The sequence below is a fragment of the Chlorocebus sabaeus genome, chromosome 10, assembly GCF_047675955.1.
Source record: "Chlorocebus sabaeus isolate Y175 chromosome 10, mChlSab1.0.hap1, whole genome shotgun sequence".
Taxonomy (NCBI): domain Eukaryota; kingdom Metazoa; phylum Chordata; class Mammalia; order Primates; family Cercopithecidae; genus Chlorocebus; species Chlorocebus sabaeus.
This window is the reverse complement of record NC_132913.1, coordinates 115,356,329-115,373,453: the sequence shown is the minus strand read 5'-3', so window position 1 is coordinate 115,373,453 and position 17,125 is coordinate 115,356,329. Positions and strand designations below refer to the sequence as shown.

The window sequence follows — 17,125 nt, the reverse complement described above, 5'->3', positions numbered from 1 at the left end:
GTGCCCAGCACATACTAAACGTATGTGTGATGAATCAGCACACAGGATGTTGAGCATACTTTCCCTGATGATTCAGTGTTGCTGTTCCCGAGGATGCAGACGCCCTCGGGGACAATTGAGCCACTTACTCTTTTTTGGCTCCACGTCAAATGACCCACCACTGCCCTATTTTATGGATTTATGTGTCTTGATTTTGCATCATATCATCAGTGTGCCTGCCTCCAGTGATCCCGTGTGTTCTTTGGAATCCGAGGCACTCTGTGAACCTTGGTGCATGAATGTAGTGATAGTTAACTACTGGTTCCGAGTCTTTTCATCCTATTGCTGGACTCTTACCAGGTTTCACACGTTTGGGGGCTCCCCTCTGGTTAGCAAGGCAGTCACTAAGAACTCTCTGAACAGTCACTTTCCTTTCAGAAACTGCTTAAAGGTGACTCTGGAGGACTTTTAAAGGGAGAAATGTTCGTATGCTGAGATCCTGGCTGGTGACGGAAGGATGGAAGAAGTGATTCCTGAAGGTATATTCTAAATGGTTGTTGTGTCCCTGTAGTCAAAAGGTGTGTGGGCATGGTTTCTTATTTTAAACAGTTTTTTAAAAATCAATAAACATTGGGTTATGAATTTCAGATATAGGATCTTTTTCAACTTTTAATCTGGATGACTTTGAATTGAAGAAAATATAGAACAACTGTTCCATTATAATTCATGTAAAATCAAATCCAGGGCCATGAGGGGCCGAGATAAAGGGAACAACTAGAAGTTAGTGGCAACTGTAATTTCTCAGACAATTCTTACATTTTCTGTGCCTGGAAATGTTTTCAATACACATCATAAAAATGATATATAACTCAATCAGCAAAATAACTTTTTGTTTCTTTCTTTATTTTCAATATTTGTCTTATTAACATTTTTCTTATTTTATGATGTAATTACAATTTAGGAGACAAAACAATATAAACAAAAGAATGTTAAATAGTTTTTTTAAAAAAATAGCTTGTTGCTCTCAAGAAAGTCCATATAATCTTATTCCCCCCAAACATAATTTTATACTTCGCACTAAACCAAAATAGCTTATGGAAAATTAGTATTAAATAGCTAAACACAGAAAACCTACAGCTATAAATAATATAAAATACAGTTTAACTTGAATGTGATGCTTAAACAAAGCAACCTATGATGCAATATGAATCAGCTTCATTAATTGGACAAGTCCCAATGAGGAACAAATTAGATAAGCACTAAACCCTCCATCATGTGCAAGTGAAACCTCCAGCCCCAGCAAGGTTCTTTCTGTTCTTGGGCTAAGTCCAATTCCATTCCAGAAAAGCCACAGTTTTTACATCTTGTTGATTTTTTTGCTGTAAAATGAGAAAGAAGAAAAGTGTAAGTAATGACGAGGTGACTTCATGGGAGGAATGACTTTGGTACCTAAAGGTTGCTTCATCTGCCCTTAATCTCAACTCAGTATGTCAAGCAGCTCAGAGTTCAGATGAGGAAATTGAGGTTTAGAGAGGATAGCCCTTGCCCAACCTAACTCAGCTCATTAATGACAGAAACAGGATATGTACACATTTCTTGTGTCTCCAAGTTCAGTGGCTATGGCACACTGGTGTTAGGTGCCTTCCATCCGTTGATAAAGTGTCACTGTCTATTATTGTCAATGTAAATCAGAACCATTGATCTCTGTTCAACTAATGTTTATTTTTCAGTTTTTAACAAACAACCAAATGCTGCATTGCCGTTATATTATATAAACAGGAGGCATCTTTGCAACAAGAATCAGACAGCTAGTAACTATCAAATGCATAGAGAAATCTAATACATCATGTAAGAAATCAGTAAATTAAAATAATAATAACCATGATGATCTACAAGTGGAAAAATGCATTCTTTGTTTTTGTGGTCCAACTCAAATTTTCCCTTTAAAAATTCCACAGTAGTTAGACTAAAGAATCTCAGAAAACCTACGGCCCGCCCCTTTGAATACTCCTCTTTCCTCAAACCTTTGCAGAGGCTAAATGTCAGTGTAACATACCTGAGGCGACGTACAATCAATTTCACCCAGGTCTGCTTTGGATTTGCGCACACAGACAACCCTTTCTTTGTGTGAAAGCTGAAAAATCAGAAAATTTGATTTGTGTTTAATGAGCTTTTAAATGGGTTTTTCACAGAACGTACAATGGAAACTTTATATTCCAGTTCATTACACACTAAACACTTCAGTTGACGAGGTAAAATAAAATGCCAAAAAAAAAAAAAAATGCTTCTGATGAAGAGTACTGCTAAATGAAAGTGATTCTCCCTTTCTCTGCAATGTAACAAATAATAGTACAATGGCAGAAGACAAAGTCCCAGAATTGTCATATAATTTTGCTATTGGTGGTTGCATAGAATATGTATGTATCTGATCAATAACTTCTATAATTCCAAAATATAATATCCTATAAATCAAGAAAATTATATGTGATAGTGTAATTAGTCTGAGATTTTACTTTTGGTCTCAAACATTTTCTGGTAGAAGATGGTCATGTCAAAATATGTATCTTCCATACTTTCCTAAAATATCACTTTAATAGCCTTAGAAAGTGATTTTTGCCCTATACTAGTTCCTTTTGACCAAACAATTTTTAAAAAAGGAAGTTTTTGCCTTATTCCAGTCCTGTTTAAAGTGAACTTTGAAGTAGATATGTACTAAAACAAAGCTATCTTTGCCACATCATTTCTTTCTTTTTAAGATAGGATCCTATGTTCAAAACATCAGTAATTTCTGAATGAAACTCTAAAAAGGCAAACATTTTTAAAACTGAAGTTTCTAGGTATTCCTGATACAATTGAATTAAAATCAATTAATAACTTACATGACAGCATTGATGTCACAGGTTTCATTGGCCAGCTGCTGTGTGAAGCCCACAATAAATTTAGGATGAAGGATACGGTCTGTATATCGAAGACAGCAGTCAAAGTTGCTTGCTGCTAAAAAAAAGTGAAAGTTATTGGGTCTACATGAACAAACTTATCCTGTGACTGGTATTATAAAACTACCTTAAGTTGTGAAAAATCTAGTGAATCTCATGTATATGATGAATAAACCACCTAGTGGAAGAGTTTCAATGTCTTCGAAACCTTTGTAAGGTCGTTGAGAACCAATTTAACATAGTTTACAGTTCTTTGAAACAACAGTTTGTGCGCTGAGAAGTTTTGGTTCAATAATACAATTGAGAAACACATGACTTCTCCTAAGTGGGATATCTTTAGTAAGAAACACAAAATGACAATATTTCATTTCAGTTCACTATAATCATTCAAGAATATGAGCATCCCCTTCCTTACTGCTTGAAAGAACCCTTATGTAGATAAACTTCCAAAAGCAGAAAATGAATAAATTGGCAGATCTTAATCTATTATCTGGCTAAGTATTGAGAAATAGAGCTACAAAGGGAAATACGATTTATAGGAGTGAAAACGCTTTGAAATTGTCATGTTAGCTAATAGGAATGTTTAATTTTGTTCATAAAAGTTCAACACGTGGTTGGGCATGGTGGCTCACGCCTGTAATCCCAGCACTTTCGGAGGCCAAGGAGGAAAGATTGCTTGCCTCCAGGAGTTCGAGACCAGCCTGGGCAACATAGTGAAACCCTGTCTCTACAAAATAATGTAAAAAAATTAGCCGGGTGTGTGGCACATGGCCGTGGTCCCTGTTATTCAAGAAGCTGAGACTGGAGGTTCACTTGACTCCAGGAGGTTGAGGCTGCAGTGAGCAGTAATCATGCCACTGCACTCCAGCCTGGGTGATGAAGTGAGATCCTGCCTCAAAAAAAAAAAAAAAAATTCGATGTGCATTTTCAGGAATGCACCTGTTGCTAAAAGTGATGTGTGACTATTAAGCAATAAAGCAATACTTGGACATTCCCTAGTCAGATAACAACATACTGTCAGGTAAGGGATTAATGTTATTTCAAAGTTGGCAAGCAAAGTCCCCCAGGCCTTGTGGGAATATTGATGACAGGTATTATAATCTACTTCTGAAGGATGAGTTTTGAACTTTCCCAAAACTATTAAGTTGGGAGGTAAGAAAGTTGGGGACGTAGGAGTATTCTCTACATTTCAAAACGACCCCATCTACTGGTGACATCACACACTTTGTATCACTCCCAGAAACAGCACTTTGGCTTTGTCCTGAAGTTTAGGGGTCTCTAAGAGCCCACCACTCCCCCAGTCTGCTGAGACTGACAGCAGAGAGGAAAGCCTGATCCGCAACTGTAACTCTTCTCTCCTCCACTCCACAATGGGCTGAAAACTTCCATCACTCCCTCTTGTGTACTTTCAAACAGTTTTCCACCCCTTAGGGACCCCCAGTTGAGCTCAAGGCTTAAAGGAAAATGAAAATAGTCTTTCTCCTGTGCTAGCAGAAAGAGTGACACTTACCTTCTGATTCGCTGCAGAGGTGGAGTAGCAGCACTGACATCAAAACGGCCAGGAGCAAACTCTTGCTATAGCACATGGTTTTTTAGCTCAAAGAACAGATCTGCTCAGTGCTGGGTACCCAGTGCTTTGGGAGTGCTGTTGTGTTCTGCCAGCAGCCTGGGATGGCTCTATTTATAGCAAATAATTGGGAATGTACACAGAAGGTGTGTTACCACATGGGGTTTTCCCCGTTGATCAACCGGCCCCATCATGTCATCATAAAAAAAAACCCGCAAGGAAAACTTCCTTCTTTTTCCTCACATTGGGAAGATGCAAAGGTCAGGATAGGGGATAGAAAGTTGACAAAGGGAGAAATCCTGTTAAATTCTTTGGATTTGCAAAGAGCAAAAGCAGCTCAGCCCTGTGGCCCAGAAAAGACTTTCATCCAGTTTTAACTTAATCTTTTTTGCATCTGAAAGTAGAGGAATAACAGCGATACAAAGGTCAGCCCCGCACAGGAACATTCCAGCACTCCTATTGTTATACCCTATTTGCTTTCCAGAGCCAGTCAAGGAGGGGGAGGAGGAGGAGGTGGGATGCCAGGCACACTCTGGTATGCATATACCATCGCGTGGTTGATGTTCAGCTGTCATGAAGAAGACTCCGAATTGCTAGACTAACATTCAGAGCAGATATTATAACAGTGCTACAGTACTGTCCACAGTTAGAGCGGAAAATGTCAGTCTTTAAGTAAGGCTGAAACCTCATCTTCACCTTGATTTAATGTCAACTCTTCTAAGAATCTTATACATTCACATGGGTTTAATCAATATTGCAGTTCAGAAAATAATCCTTACCTGCCTTTAGCTCTTCATGATGATGTACTAATAGAACTCAATATAGAGCCTCAGAATGATTGAAGAAAAACCTATCAGCAGTAGCTAGTCAGCAAAACAAATGTCAAATAATAGTACTAATCATGATAATGTAATATGACTCCCTAACCTAAGGCAGTATAAGAGTTCTCCACTAGACCCAAATAGGTTGAAAGTAAAAGGATAAAAAAAGATGTACCAAACAATAAACAAAAGAGAACTGGAGTTGGTGATGCCTATATCAGATAAAATAGACTTTTTTTTAATGTTACTAGAAATAAAGAGGGACTTTCATGGTGACACAAAATTAACCCACTGGGAAGATATAAAACCTATAACCATACATATACCTAAAGTAGCACCCCAAACTACAGAAAGTAAAAACTGACAGAATTGAAGGGAAGAATAGGAAATTTTATTTTATTTTATTTTATTTGAGACAGAATTTTGCTCTTGTTGCCCAGACTGGAGTGCAGTGGCACCATTCTCAGCTCACTGCAACCTCCACCTCCCAGGTTCAAGCGATTCTCCTGCCTCAGCCTCCTGAGTAGCTGGAACTACAGTCATGCGCCACCACGCCCAGATAATTTTTGTATTTTTAGTAGAGGCGGGGTTTCACCATGTTGGCCAGGTTGAACTCCTGACCTCATTACCGGCGTGAGCCACCGTGCCCGGCAGAATGGGAAATTTAACAATAAAAGTTGACAGCTTTGATACCACATTTTCACTAATTAATAAAATTTAGGCAGAAGATCCACAAGAAAATAGAAGACTTGAACAACACTATAAGCCAAATAGACTTAGCAGGCATCTAAGGACTACTCCATCCAACATCAACAGAATAGTTGCACATGGAACGTTCTCTAGGATAAAGCATATGGTAGGTTATGGAACAAGTCTCAATAAATGTAAAACGACTGAAATCACATAAAGTATACATTCAAACCACAATGGAATTAAATTAGAAATCAGTAACAGACAGAAAGGAAACCATATATTCCTAAATAACCAATGTGTCTGGCCGGGAGTGGTGGCTTATGCCTGTAATCCTAGCATTTCGGGAGGCTGAGGTGGGTGGATTGCCCGAGGTCAGGAGTTCGAGACCAGACTGGCCAACAAGTGAAACCCTGTTTCTACGAAAAATACCAAAATCAGCTGGGTGTGGTGGTGCATGCCTTCTAATGACAAAAACACTCAACTAACTAGGAATAGTTGAGAACTTTCTCAACCTGATAAAAGTCATCTATGACCACATCACAGCTGATATGAACAGAGATGAAAGACACAAATAATTGACCCTGATTAAAGAAGAAAATAGAAAATTTGGGATGGGCGCGGTGGCTCACGCCTGTAATCCCAGCACTTTGGGAGGCCGAGGCGGGAGGATCACAGGTCAGGAGATCGAGATCATCCTGGCTAATAAGGTGAAAAACGTCTCTACTAAAAATACAAAAAAATAACCAGGCATGGTGGCGGGCGCCTGTAGTCCCAGCTACTCGGGAGGCTGAGGCAGGAGAATGGCGCGAACCCGGGAGGCGGAGCTTGCAGTGAGTAGAGATCGCGCCACTGCACTCCAGCCTGGGCGGCAGAGCGAGACTCGTCTCAAAAAAAAAAAAAAAAAAAAGAAAAGAAAATGATTCCTTTATAATTATTGAGGAATTCAACCTGTTAGGAAATAAAACATTTGTTTACTAAAAATATGTTTTATTTGAATAACAGCTTTTTTTTTTTTTTTTTTTTTGAGACCGAGTCTGACTCTGTGGCCCAGGCTGGAGTGCAATGGCACGACCTCGGCTCACTGCAACATACGCTTCCCAAGTTCAAGCAATTCTGCTGCCTCAGCATCCTGAGTAGCTGAGATTACAGGCGCCAGCCACCACGCCCGGCTAATTTTCTGTATCTTTAGTAGAGACGGGGTTTCACCATGTTAGCCAGGATGGTCTCAATCTTCTGACCTCGTGATCCACCAGCCTCGGTCTCCCAAAGTGCTGGGATTGCAGGTTTGAGCCACTTTATTCTTCATGACATGAACAGTCTCTAACATAAATTAGGTGCATTCCAGCCTGGCCTACGTGGTGAAACCCCATCTCTACTAAACATACAAAAATTAGCCCATGTGGTGGCACGCACCTGTAATCCCAGTTCCTCAGGAGGCTGAGGCAGGAGAATCGCTTGAATCTGGGAGGTGGAAGTTACAATGAGCGAGATCACGCCATTGCACTCCAGCCTGGGCGACAGAGCGAGATACCATCAAAAAAAAAAAAATTAAGTGCACAATAGATCTTTATTGAACGAATGAGTGAATTTCTATCCTTCCTCTTCAGTGAACAATAGGGTTCATGTAAATGAGTCATTATTTGAGTGATAATAATTCATGTCCTTTTTCCTCCCTGACCGTAGCTTGTCCTTTGTGTGTGTATATTTGTGTGTGAATGTGTGCATGTAAATGTTCTAACATTGAAGACTAAGCAGAGATTATTTTCCGTAGCAGAAGTGTCCTTAGCAGTTTCATAAATCAGAATTCAATTTAGGGTTCTACGTGAAAGGTTAATTTCATCCCATGGCAGCACAGTGGAAAAAAAACAACTTCTACATGTCTGCAAAAAACATTTTTATTTTCCCAAGATCAAAAACAAGCACTGACAGGCTGGGTGCTGTGGCTCACACCTGTAATGCCCTCACTTTCGGAGGCTGAGGCAGGAGGATTGCTTGAAGCCAGGACTTGAAGACCAGCTTGGCCAATGTAGTCAGACCCCATCGCTTAAAAACAACAACAACAACAACAACAAGAAACCAGCGCTAATGGTCTACCTGCTGGGCCCTCCAAAAACTTAGGGACGTTATCTGATGTACCTGTGTTAAGTTTTCATAATATCTACTATTAAATGAAGGTGAAGAATTGCTTCTAGTTGGTTAAAAAACAGTTGAGAAGGAGATATTGAAGGTTGTCAGTGGGTGATAAAACCTGGTTTTAATGCTATCCTGGGACCCTGTGGTGGAGGCAAGGAAGGATTCCTGTGGTCTCTCTGCAGATATTTTGCTAAATGAAACCCTTCAACTTGCCAGCTTCAAAAGTATCCCAAGACGGCGCAATGGCTCATGCCTGTAATCCTAACACTTTGGGAGGCCGAGGCCAGTGGATTGCTTGAGGCTGGGAGTTCGAAACCAGCCTGGGCAATACAGTGAAACCCCGTCTCTACTAAAAATGCAAAAATTAGCCAGGGGTGGTGGTGTGTGCCTGTAGTCCCAGCTACTGGGGAGGCTGAGGTACAGGAATCACTTGCACCCAAGAGGCGGAGGTTGCAGTGGGCCAAGATCACACCACTGCACTTCAGCCTGGGCGACAGATTGAGACACTATCTCAAAAAAAAAAAAAAAAAAAAGGTGTCTCAGATGTCTCAGATTATGTAGTCTCCGATGGTATAGCGAAGGGTAAGGAAAAAATTTTCAGTGGCCCTTTGGCTGTCAACAAGCATAAACAGTTAGGCACAAAAAACAAACAAAAACAAAACCCAAAAAACAAAAACAAAAAACACACATTAACAAAACGGTTCAAGAGGTGGCCTTCAGCAAAATTAGCAAACTCCAAGGTAGGAAACCAGGTCATTTGGGGTGTGTCTGGAGGAGAAAGAAGCCCAGCATTGCAGTGGAGGTGATGAAAGCTGTAACTGTTCTGTTTCCGGATGAGCCCGCCACTGGCTTAGATGTTAGCACATCAAATGCACTTCTGAAGATGACAAGGCAGAGAAGGCCCATCCTCTTCTCCATTCCTTAGCCTTGTTAGGCCGTCTTCAAACCTTTTGATAGCCTTAGCTTGCTGGCTTCCGGAAGGGTGATGTTCCATGGTCGTGTATAGAAAACTTTGACATATTTTGCGTCTGCGAGTTACCAGCGTAAGTCCTACAAAAGCTCTGCTGATTTGTTCCCACATATTGTTAATAGAGGCTCCTCTGCTGTGACCTTAAATAGGAACCAAGGAGGCAAGAAACCTGGGGAACTTGAAAAGCCTCCCAATCAGGAAAAACAATGAATAGAGGAATTAGCTGAATTTTATGTCAATTCTTCTTTCTACAGGGAAACTAAATATGAATGTAATGAAATCTTAGTAGGTGAAAAAAGGAGTGAACTTTCTTTGATCATCAACTCAGGTGGGTGTCCAGATGTTTATTGAAAAATTGGCTTGGTGAGCCTCAAGGCTCCATTCCTGAAATAAGAGCCCCAGTTATCAGACAGGGCATCCAGGTTCTTTACTGTGGTTTAAACAATAGCCCTGCAGGAATTTATAACAGAAGTGGCTTCCTGTTCTACTTGTCCCACAGCCAGTGCCTGAACAGTCTCAGTGGTAGTTCTTCTGGTTCTTGAAAAAAAGCAGCCTATGCATGAGTTTATCAGTGGCTATTTTAGAGCATCATCATATTTCTTTGGAAAGCTGATATCTGACCTACTCCCTGTGAGAATTTTATAAAGTATGACATAATGAGTGCATTGCATCTTTTGTTAAGACCAAAGCTGAAGGTGGAATTTTTTTTTTTTTTTTTTTTTTTTTGAGACAGAGTCTCTCTCTGTCACCCAGGCTGGAGTGCAGTGGCGCCATCTCGGCTCACTGGAAGCTCCGCCTCCCGGCTTCACGCCATTCTCCTGCCTCAGCCTCCTGAGTAGCTGGGACTACAGGTGCCCACCTCCACACCTGGCTAACTTTTTATATTTTTAGCGCCCAGTAGAATAAAGTATGACATATCTACAAAAAATATAAACCACAAAAAGTAACACAGGAGACGATATGCTATCCTACAGAAAGCATACATAGATATAAAACATACAGATAGATATAAAACACAGAATTTCTCCTACACATGGGAAAGTAAGCCATGTTATTTCACAGCACTTTTGAACGCAACTTCATCTTTCTTTTATTTTGATTTTCAGGCTCAATGTATTTGTGATCAAAAAGTTTGTTGTTATTAGATAGTATAAAATAAAGCAGATCATTTCTGATTATTGCAGATTATTGCTTCCATTACTGGACAAGGAAGTGAGGACCTGGCTGCTTTCCAAGGAACCTTTCGCCATGGTAAAGACAATTCTATTTATCAATGTACACGAGGGCTCAAAGGTCTTACTAGGAATTTCCCTTTTAACTTTTGAAGCCAGTGAGTCTTCCTTACCACTTCAGAAGAATTTGCATAACCAAGCCTATCAACTTTCCATGATTAAATTGTCCTTACAATAAAGAATCAACTCCATTGAAACAACTTTACAGATCCACATAAGTGATTTTTAAAATCTTCAAGTCTTTCAGGAAAGATGAGCTTTTGAAATTTTAGTATTATCAAACCAACTTTGCCTTTCTTTGCTCAGCTGGTAGTAGAATGCCTTAAGCCCTGTTGGCTCAACCAAGATCTGTGCCTTGAAATCCAGGTTGAAGGAGGATTAAAATGCTAAACAAAACATCAAGAAATTAAAACTCCCCTAAGAAACAAGGTAAATGCTATAGGACATACCAAAATACTCAGTGTTCATGCTGAATGTCTGTGTATATGTGCATGGTGTCACCATGAGAAGATACCTGGGTGTACTCTGTAACACATGTACACTGATTTATTGTACTTTAAAATAGTATTGATTTAGGCTGGACGCAGTGGCTCGCGTGTGTAATCCCAGCATTTTGGGAGGTCGAGGCAGGCAGATCACTTGAGTGATATGAGTTCAAGACCAGCCTGGCCAACATGGTGAAACCCCATCTCTACTAAAAATACAAAAATTAGCCAGGCATGGTGGCATGTACCTGTCAGGAGACTGAGGTGGAGGATCCTTTGAATGTAGGAGGCGGAGGTTGCAGTGAGCCGAGATCGTGCCACTGCACTCCAGCCTGGGCAACAGAGCGAGACTTTGTCTCAAAACAAAAAGAAAAATTATTGATTTTCTGTATTTCCAGCATGTTATATGGAATTCCCCACAATAAAATAAATTGTGCTTTTTTGTTTAAATATTCTAACACATTCATAGCATTTTTCTTAAAGGGAAATGCTATGCTTCTTGGTTTAGAAGAATTTTTTTATAACAATATTTCATGAAAAATGCAACAAATACTCTTTACCAGTTTCCTTTCTTTTTTTTTTTTTTTTTTCCTGAAACAGAGTCTCACTCTGTCGCCCAGGCTGGAGTGCAGTGGCATAATCTTGGGTCACTGCAACCTCCGCCTCCCAGGTTCAAGCTATTCTCCTGCCTCAGCCTCCCTAGTAGCTGAGATTATAGGTGCGCACCACCATATCGGGCTAATTTTTGTATTTTTAGTAGAGATGGGGTTTCACCATGTTGGCCAGGCTGGTCTCGAACTCCTGACCTCAGGTGATCTGCCCACCTCGGCCTCCAAAAGTGCTGGGATTACAGGCGTGAGTCACTGCTCCTGGCCTTTCTTTACCAGATTTCTAATTGATTTTAGTATGACAATTTTCTGAGATAGCAAAGGGATGCCAATCTTTGAGGAAAGGTGTTGGTTGGGATTCTGAGGCTAACCGCACTACATTGAGGAGAGTGGGATGACTGTTTTGAGATGGGGAGAATGATGTCATAAAGGCAACATATTTGTAATTCTAGAATCATATCTGCTCCCAATTTTTTGTAATGGTTTTAGTGTAACATTTGCTGTTTAGTCTTTTCCTCGCAAGGAAACTTTATCACAAAGAAAAAATGTGCATGTCAGTCTAAGTACATAAATCTTCTATTGTTTTATCTTCTCTTGAAGGTGGAAGAAAGTCTTTGAGGCACAATACAGAAAGAACAGAGTTTTAAATCTCTTTCTGTGCTTCAAAAAATATTACCATAATACATACTCTGTTGAAAAAATAAAATACATAAATAAGTTAAAAGAGGAATGCAAAGATTAGTCATAGACTCACCATCTAGAGAATCACAGTGCTAAGTTTTTAATAGCTTCCAGATTCACTTCTGTTCATATATTTAACATAAATTGAATCTTAGAGTACATTTTTTTAACCTAGCCTTTTCATTTAAGGGTATGAATACAGTCATCTGTTCATCTTTTAAAAAATGACTTTGTATGCCATCATTTAAAACAGTTGTACAATTTTCAATTGTGTGGTTATTCATGATTGAATTCTCCAGGTTGTTTCTAATTTTTCAATCATTATAAATAGTACTATGAAGAACAGTCTGTGGATGAATCTCTGTACATATTCTTAATTACTTTCTTAAGATAACTTCAATAAATGAAATGTTGCCGTCAAAAACTATGCATATATTTAACAGTTTTGAGATTGTAGGCCAGATGTGGGGGCTCATGGCTGTAATCCCAGCACTTTGGGAGGCCAAGGCAGGCAGATCATCTGAGATCAGGGGTTCAAGACCAGCCTGGCCAATATGGTGAAACTCCGTCTCTACTAAAAATGCAAAAATTAGTCTGGCGTGGTGGTGTGTGCCTGTAATCCCAGCTACTAGGGAAGCTGAGGCAGCAGAATAGCTTAAACTTGGGAGGCAGAGGTTGCAGTGAGCCAAGATCACACCATTGCATTCCAGCCTAGGTGACAGAGTGAGACTCTGTCTCCAAAAAAGAGAGAGAGAGAGAGATTGCGAAACCTTCCAGAACTCCCTGATCAAGTAAACCCATTTCTCTGCACCTTTCACGAAGATCAGCTAGAGATAAATTTACTTAGGATATTGCAGAAGCAACTATGTCATCTTCTCATAAATATGAGTCTAAACTGTGACAAGAGCCTCAGCACTATCGGCTATTGTGATTATGTCCTCACCTCTACTTCATTAACCACAAGGGACTTTTTATTTTTTCCTGGTATAAAGAGCACATGCCCTTGTAAAGTGAGTATGCCACACCCTGAACTCTTAAAGTAAATATTTTGCCAGGGAAATCGAAGAACCGGAAGAAGAGAACCAATGGAAATGGGGAGGGCGGTCCCTACCACTCCTGTACTTTCCAAAGGAGCCTCTGGGTGCTGAGTATATTTACTTAACAGATCAAAGGTTTTTAATATGTATGAGAGTTGTGGCACTGATGATGAAATATTGGTAGCTCTCTATCGTAAATCTGAAAATTCCCCTGCATGTGTCTCATAAGAAGACAGCTACAGTAATCATCTGACTAGGCAGAGAACAGTTTACTAAGGAATGCTGATCAGTTAAGGTACAAACGGGGACCGAGGCCTGCATTCCTTCATAGCATGTAGCTTCAGGTTAGAGCCAAGAATTTCCAAGTGGTCGTTATGAATGGCGTTAATAGGCTAGCATGTTGGCATATTCCAAGTTCTAACATGTGATGTGTAAATACTCCAATTTTATGTGAGTTTAAGTCTATTACAGTTCTGTAGAAAAAGGTTCAGCTGTCCATTTGTATATGGCTCCAGAGTTATTCCAGGAAAATCTAAGCCTAACCATTTGTTTAAGACAATGTGTATTTACTATGAACATAATCAGAAATGTGTACAAAAATTCTGCACAAAACTATTCACTGCATCACAATTAAAATAGGAAAGGAAACAAAAAATACACAAATACTCCATAAGAGAATAGTGATTAAAATCATTCTTGGATATCCACAAAGTTCAATATTATAGTATGTTGCCATTTAGTAATCTGCGAAACATTTTATGCAAGGGATAAATGCTAATGACATAATGACAGTGAGACTAGCAGGACACAAAATCATAAATGGTGTGTTAACTCATTATGGGAAGTTGTATATTTCTCGTAATTGTGTATTTCCTATATTTATGCATTTTTTAAAAAGACTAGAAGGAAATTCACCAGAATGAAAATACAAATGATCTCTGGTAGTGGGAGGTGCTCCCCTTTGGTTTTCACATTTTTTCTATGTTTATCAATATCTATTTATTTATTTATTTATGTATTTATTTAGAGACAGGGTCTTGCTCGGTGACCCAGGCTAGAATGCAGTGGCACAATCACAGCTCACTACAGTCTCAAACACCTGTGCTCAAAGGCATCCTCCTGCCTCAGTCTCCCGAGTAGCTGGGACTACAAGCACATGCCGCTGCACCTGGATATTTATCCTTTTTTTTTAAACAATAAATACATATTACTTATAATCAGAACAGAACAAGCTATTTTCAAGATCACATGTGAAACGAACTACAGTTCCTAGTATATGAAGCAAAATAAACTGAGAAATATAGTCGAGTGCCATGATTCATGCCTGTAATCCCATCATTTTGGGAGCCCGAGGAGGGCAGATCACTTCAGGTCAGAAGTTCAAGACCAGCCCAGCCTACATGGTGAAGCACTGTCTTTACTAATAATATAAAAAATTAGCTGGGTGTGGTGGTGGGCATCTGTCATCCTAGCTACTGGGGAGGCTGAGGCACGAGAATTGCTTGAACCTGGGAGGTGGAGGTTGCAGTGAGACAAGATCATGCCACTGCACTCCAGCCTGGGCAACAGAGTGAGACTCTGTCAAAAAAAGACAGAAAGAGAGAAAGAGAGAGAAAGAAAGAAAGAGAGAGAGAGAGAAATAAAGAAAAAGAAGGAAGGAAGGAAGGAAGGAAGGAAGGAAGGAAGGAAGGAAGGAAGGAAGGAAGGAAGGAAGGAAGGAAAGAAGGAAGGAAGGAAGGAAGGAAGGAAGGAAGGAAGGAAGGAAAGAAAGAAAGAAAGAAAGAAAGAAAGAAAGAAAGAAAGAAAGAAAGAAAGAAAGAAAGAAAGAGAAAGAAAGAAAGAAAAAGAAAGAAAGAGAAAGAAAAAGAAAGAAAGAGAAAGAAAGAAAGAAAGAGAGAAAGAAAGAAAGAAAGAAAGAAAGAAAGAAAGAAAGAAAGAAAGAAAGAAAGAAAGAAAGAGAAAGAAAGAAAGAAAGAAAGAAAAAATGTTAGGCTGGGCTCCGTGGCTCACGCCTGCAATCCCAGCACTTTGGGAGGCTGAGGTAGCCAGATGGCTTGAGCCAAGGAGTTTGAGACCTACCTGGCCAACATGGCAAGACTCCATCTCTACAAAAAATGCAAAAATAATAACCAGGCATGGTGGCACATGCTGTTAGTCCCAACAACTCTGGAGGCCGAGGTAGGAAGATGGCTTGAGCCTGGGAGGCAGAGGTTGCAGTGAGCCAAGATCATGCTACTTCACTCCAGGATTCCAACATGGGCAACAAAAGTGAGACCCTGTCTCAAAGAAAATAAGAAAAAGAAAAAATATATATATAATTGTACAGAGTTACTTTTATTTATAGCTTTAATACTTTATAGTAAAAATTGCCACTGGAAGAGGAATAAAGACTTTATTTCTTTTGGTTTGTTTTTTTTTTTTAGATGGAGTCTCTCTCTTGTTGACCAGGCTGTAGTGCAATGGGGTGATGTCGGCTCATCGCAACCTCCGCCTCCTGGGTTCAAGAGATTCTCCTTCCTCAGCCTCCTGAGTAGCTGGGATTACAGGCATGCACCACCACGTCCAGCTAATTTTGTATTTGTAGTAGAGATGGGGTTTCTCCATGTTGGTCAGGTTGGTCTCGAACTCCTGACCTCAGGTGATCCTCCTGCCTTGGCCTCCCAAAGTGCTGGGATTACAGGCATGAGCCACCATGCCTGGCCAAGGAAGACATTATTTCTTAGAATACTTCATACAAGGCTCTCATGAAAATATTACAGTAAGCCTTACAAAATTTTCACTGCCCTCCTAACTGTGTAGATGGCCCTAGAAGAAACATAACTCTGCCAGGAAGACATCAATAATATATTATATCTTGTATTGGGATTTACAGGATAAAATAGATGAAAGCTAACTGGAAACAATTTACATGGCAAATAAGCTTTTAAGCTTTTAGAGAATTTAATTGTGAAGTTGTTTTATTAGGTTAGAAAAAATATGTCCATAAAACTGTTTGAGAAACACAAATTAATTCATCTCACGAAGGCTAAAGAATGGCTAATTAATCATACCAATAACTTGCTGTGTTGGTTGGGCAAGTTATTGCGTTCTCTGGGTCTTGGTATCTCCATTAGACAATTAGAAGTGTGCAATTAGTTATTCCCCGAACTCTTTTTGGGAAGTAATATTATATGATTCAATGCTATAAAAATAACATTGGAAAGTAATATCGTATGATTCAATGTTATAAAAGAATTCTTTTACAGATCTTACTAATTAGCAGCTTCATCTCCACACAATAAGAAGAAATGACTACAACCTCTTACAGTATTCTAGCCTGATGATTTAAATCAGTTTACAACAAGCCAATTTAACCAGTGGTTTTTTAAATGCTTTATTGCCTTTCGCGATGGTCTGACCGTAAACAAGCATCCATTTTGAACCTTGTTCTGTTTCATGATTGCATTACATCATGCCATCTTAGCCTTTCTTCTCACAGCAGAAGTTAGGCAAACCCTAAGCTATCATATCACTTCCAGCTACATACATTACCATTTATGACTTATTTCTTTAGAGTCCAGAGGTGCCTATTAGGAGTGAACCCAACCCTAGAAACAGATGAGCAACTGGAATGCTCCATCATGCCTGCCAGCCCAGGTCAAGAGCCACCAATCTGCTTGGAGTCTATATGGCACATCAGAAAGAGGAAATGAATCGTTGACTTGATGCAAACGATGTTTCAACTGCTGTAGAAATAGGTAGGGTGACGTAGTAGCTAACCAGGGAATGATGCTAATAAGCCCAAAGCTTTGGATCCATTACCCAATTGACTTGTTTTGCCTCTGTCACGCGGATCTTTCCAAGCTGGCCACATGTAAGGGAGCTTAAGTGAGTGATGGCAGATGAATAAGAATAAAATGTGGTTTCTACTGGTACAAAAATCAGTATAGTGTCTCTAGAAAAAGTCTGAAATTGTTATGAAAGCCAGTGAATAGGATACACCC

General features: G+C 39.7%; 1 protein-coding gene and 1 long non-coding RNA gene across 3 annotated transcripts; one reads left to right on the top strand and one right to left on the bottom strand.

Moving 5' to 3' along the window:
• Nucleotides 1-862: 862 nt before the first annotated feature.
• On the bottom strand, nucleotides 863-4,756 carry CCL20 (C-C motif chemokine ligand 20). 2 transcript variants are annotated; one of them, XM_007966515.3, is made up of 4 exons: nucleotides 4,426-4,756; nucleotides 2,859-2,973; nucleotides 2,036-2,113; nucleotides 863-1,358 (listed from the first exon to the last, which is right to left on the bottom strand). In XM_007966515.3, exons 1-4 carry the CDS (start codon nucleotides 4,499-4,501, stop codon nucleotides 1,337-1,339), a joined length of 291 nt encoding a protein of 96 aa, XP_007964706.2. In that variant the 5' UTR covers nucleotides 4,502-4,756; the 3' UTR covers nucleotides 863-1,336. The 2 variants fall into 2 exon arrangements, with proteins under 2 accessions (XP_007964706.2, XP_072876388.1); XM_073020287.1 differs by having other exon boundaries at nucleotides 2,859-2,970.
• Nucleotides 4,757-9,351: 4,595 nt separating this feature from the next.
• On the top strand, nucleotides 9,352-16,496 carry LOC140712692 (uncharacterized). Its single transcript, XR_012094401.1, has 3 exons — nucleotides 9,352-9,427; nucleotides 10,284-10,350; nucleotides 15,566-16,496. It is a non-coding gene; the product is annotated as an uncharacterized lncRNA (long non-coding RNA).
• The last annotated feature ends 629 nt before the right edge of the window (nucleotides 16,497-17,125 follow it).

Bases quoted from the DNA above. Each gene is read 5' to 3' on its own strand.
- CCL20 (XM_007966515.3), bottom strand. From the start codon at position 4,501: ATGTGCTATAGCAAGAGTTTGCTCCTGGCCGTTTTGATGTCAGTGCTG. The intron at 2,114-2,858 runs GTAAGTTATTAA...CTGATTTTTCAG, and splicing joins TGTGACATCAATGCTGTCAT to CTTTCACACAAAGAAAGGGT. The intron at 1,359-2,035 runs GTATGTTACACT...CTCATTTTACAG, and splicing joins TTGATTGTACGTCGCCTCAG to CAAAAAAATCAACAAGATGT.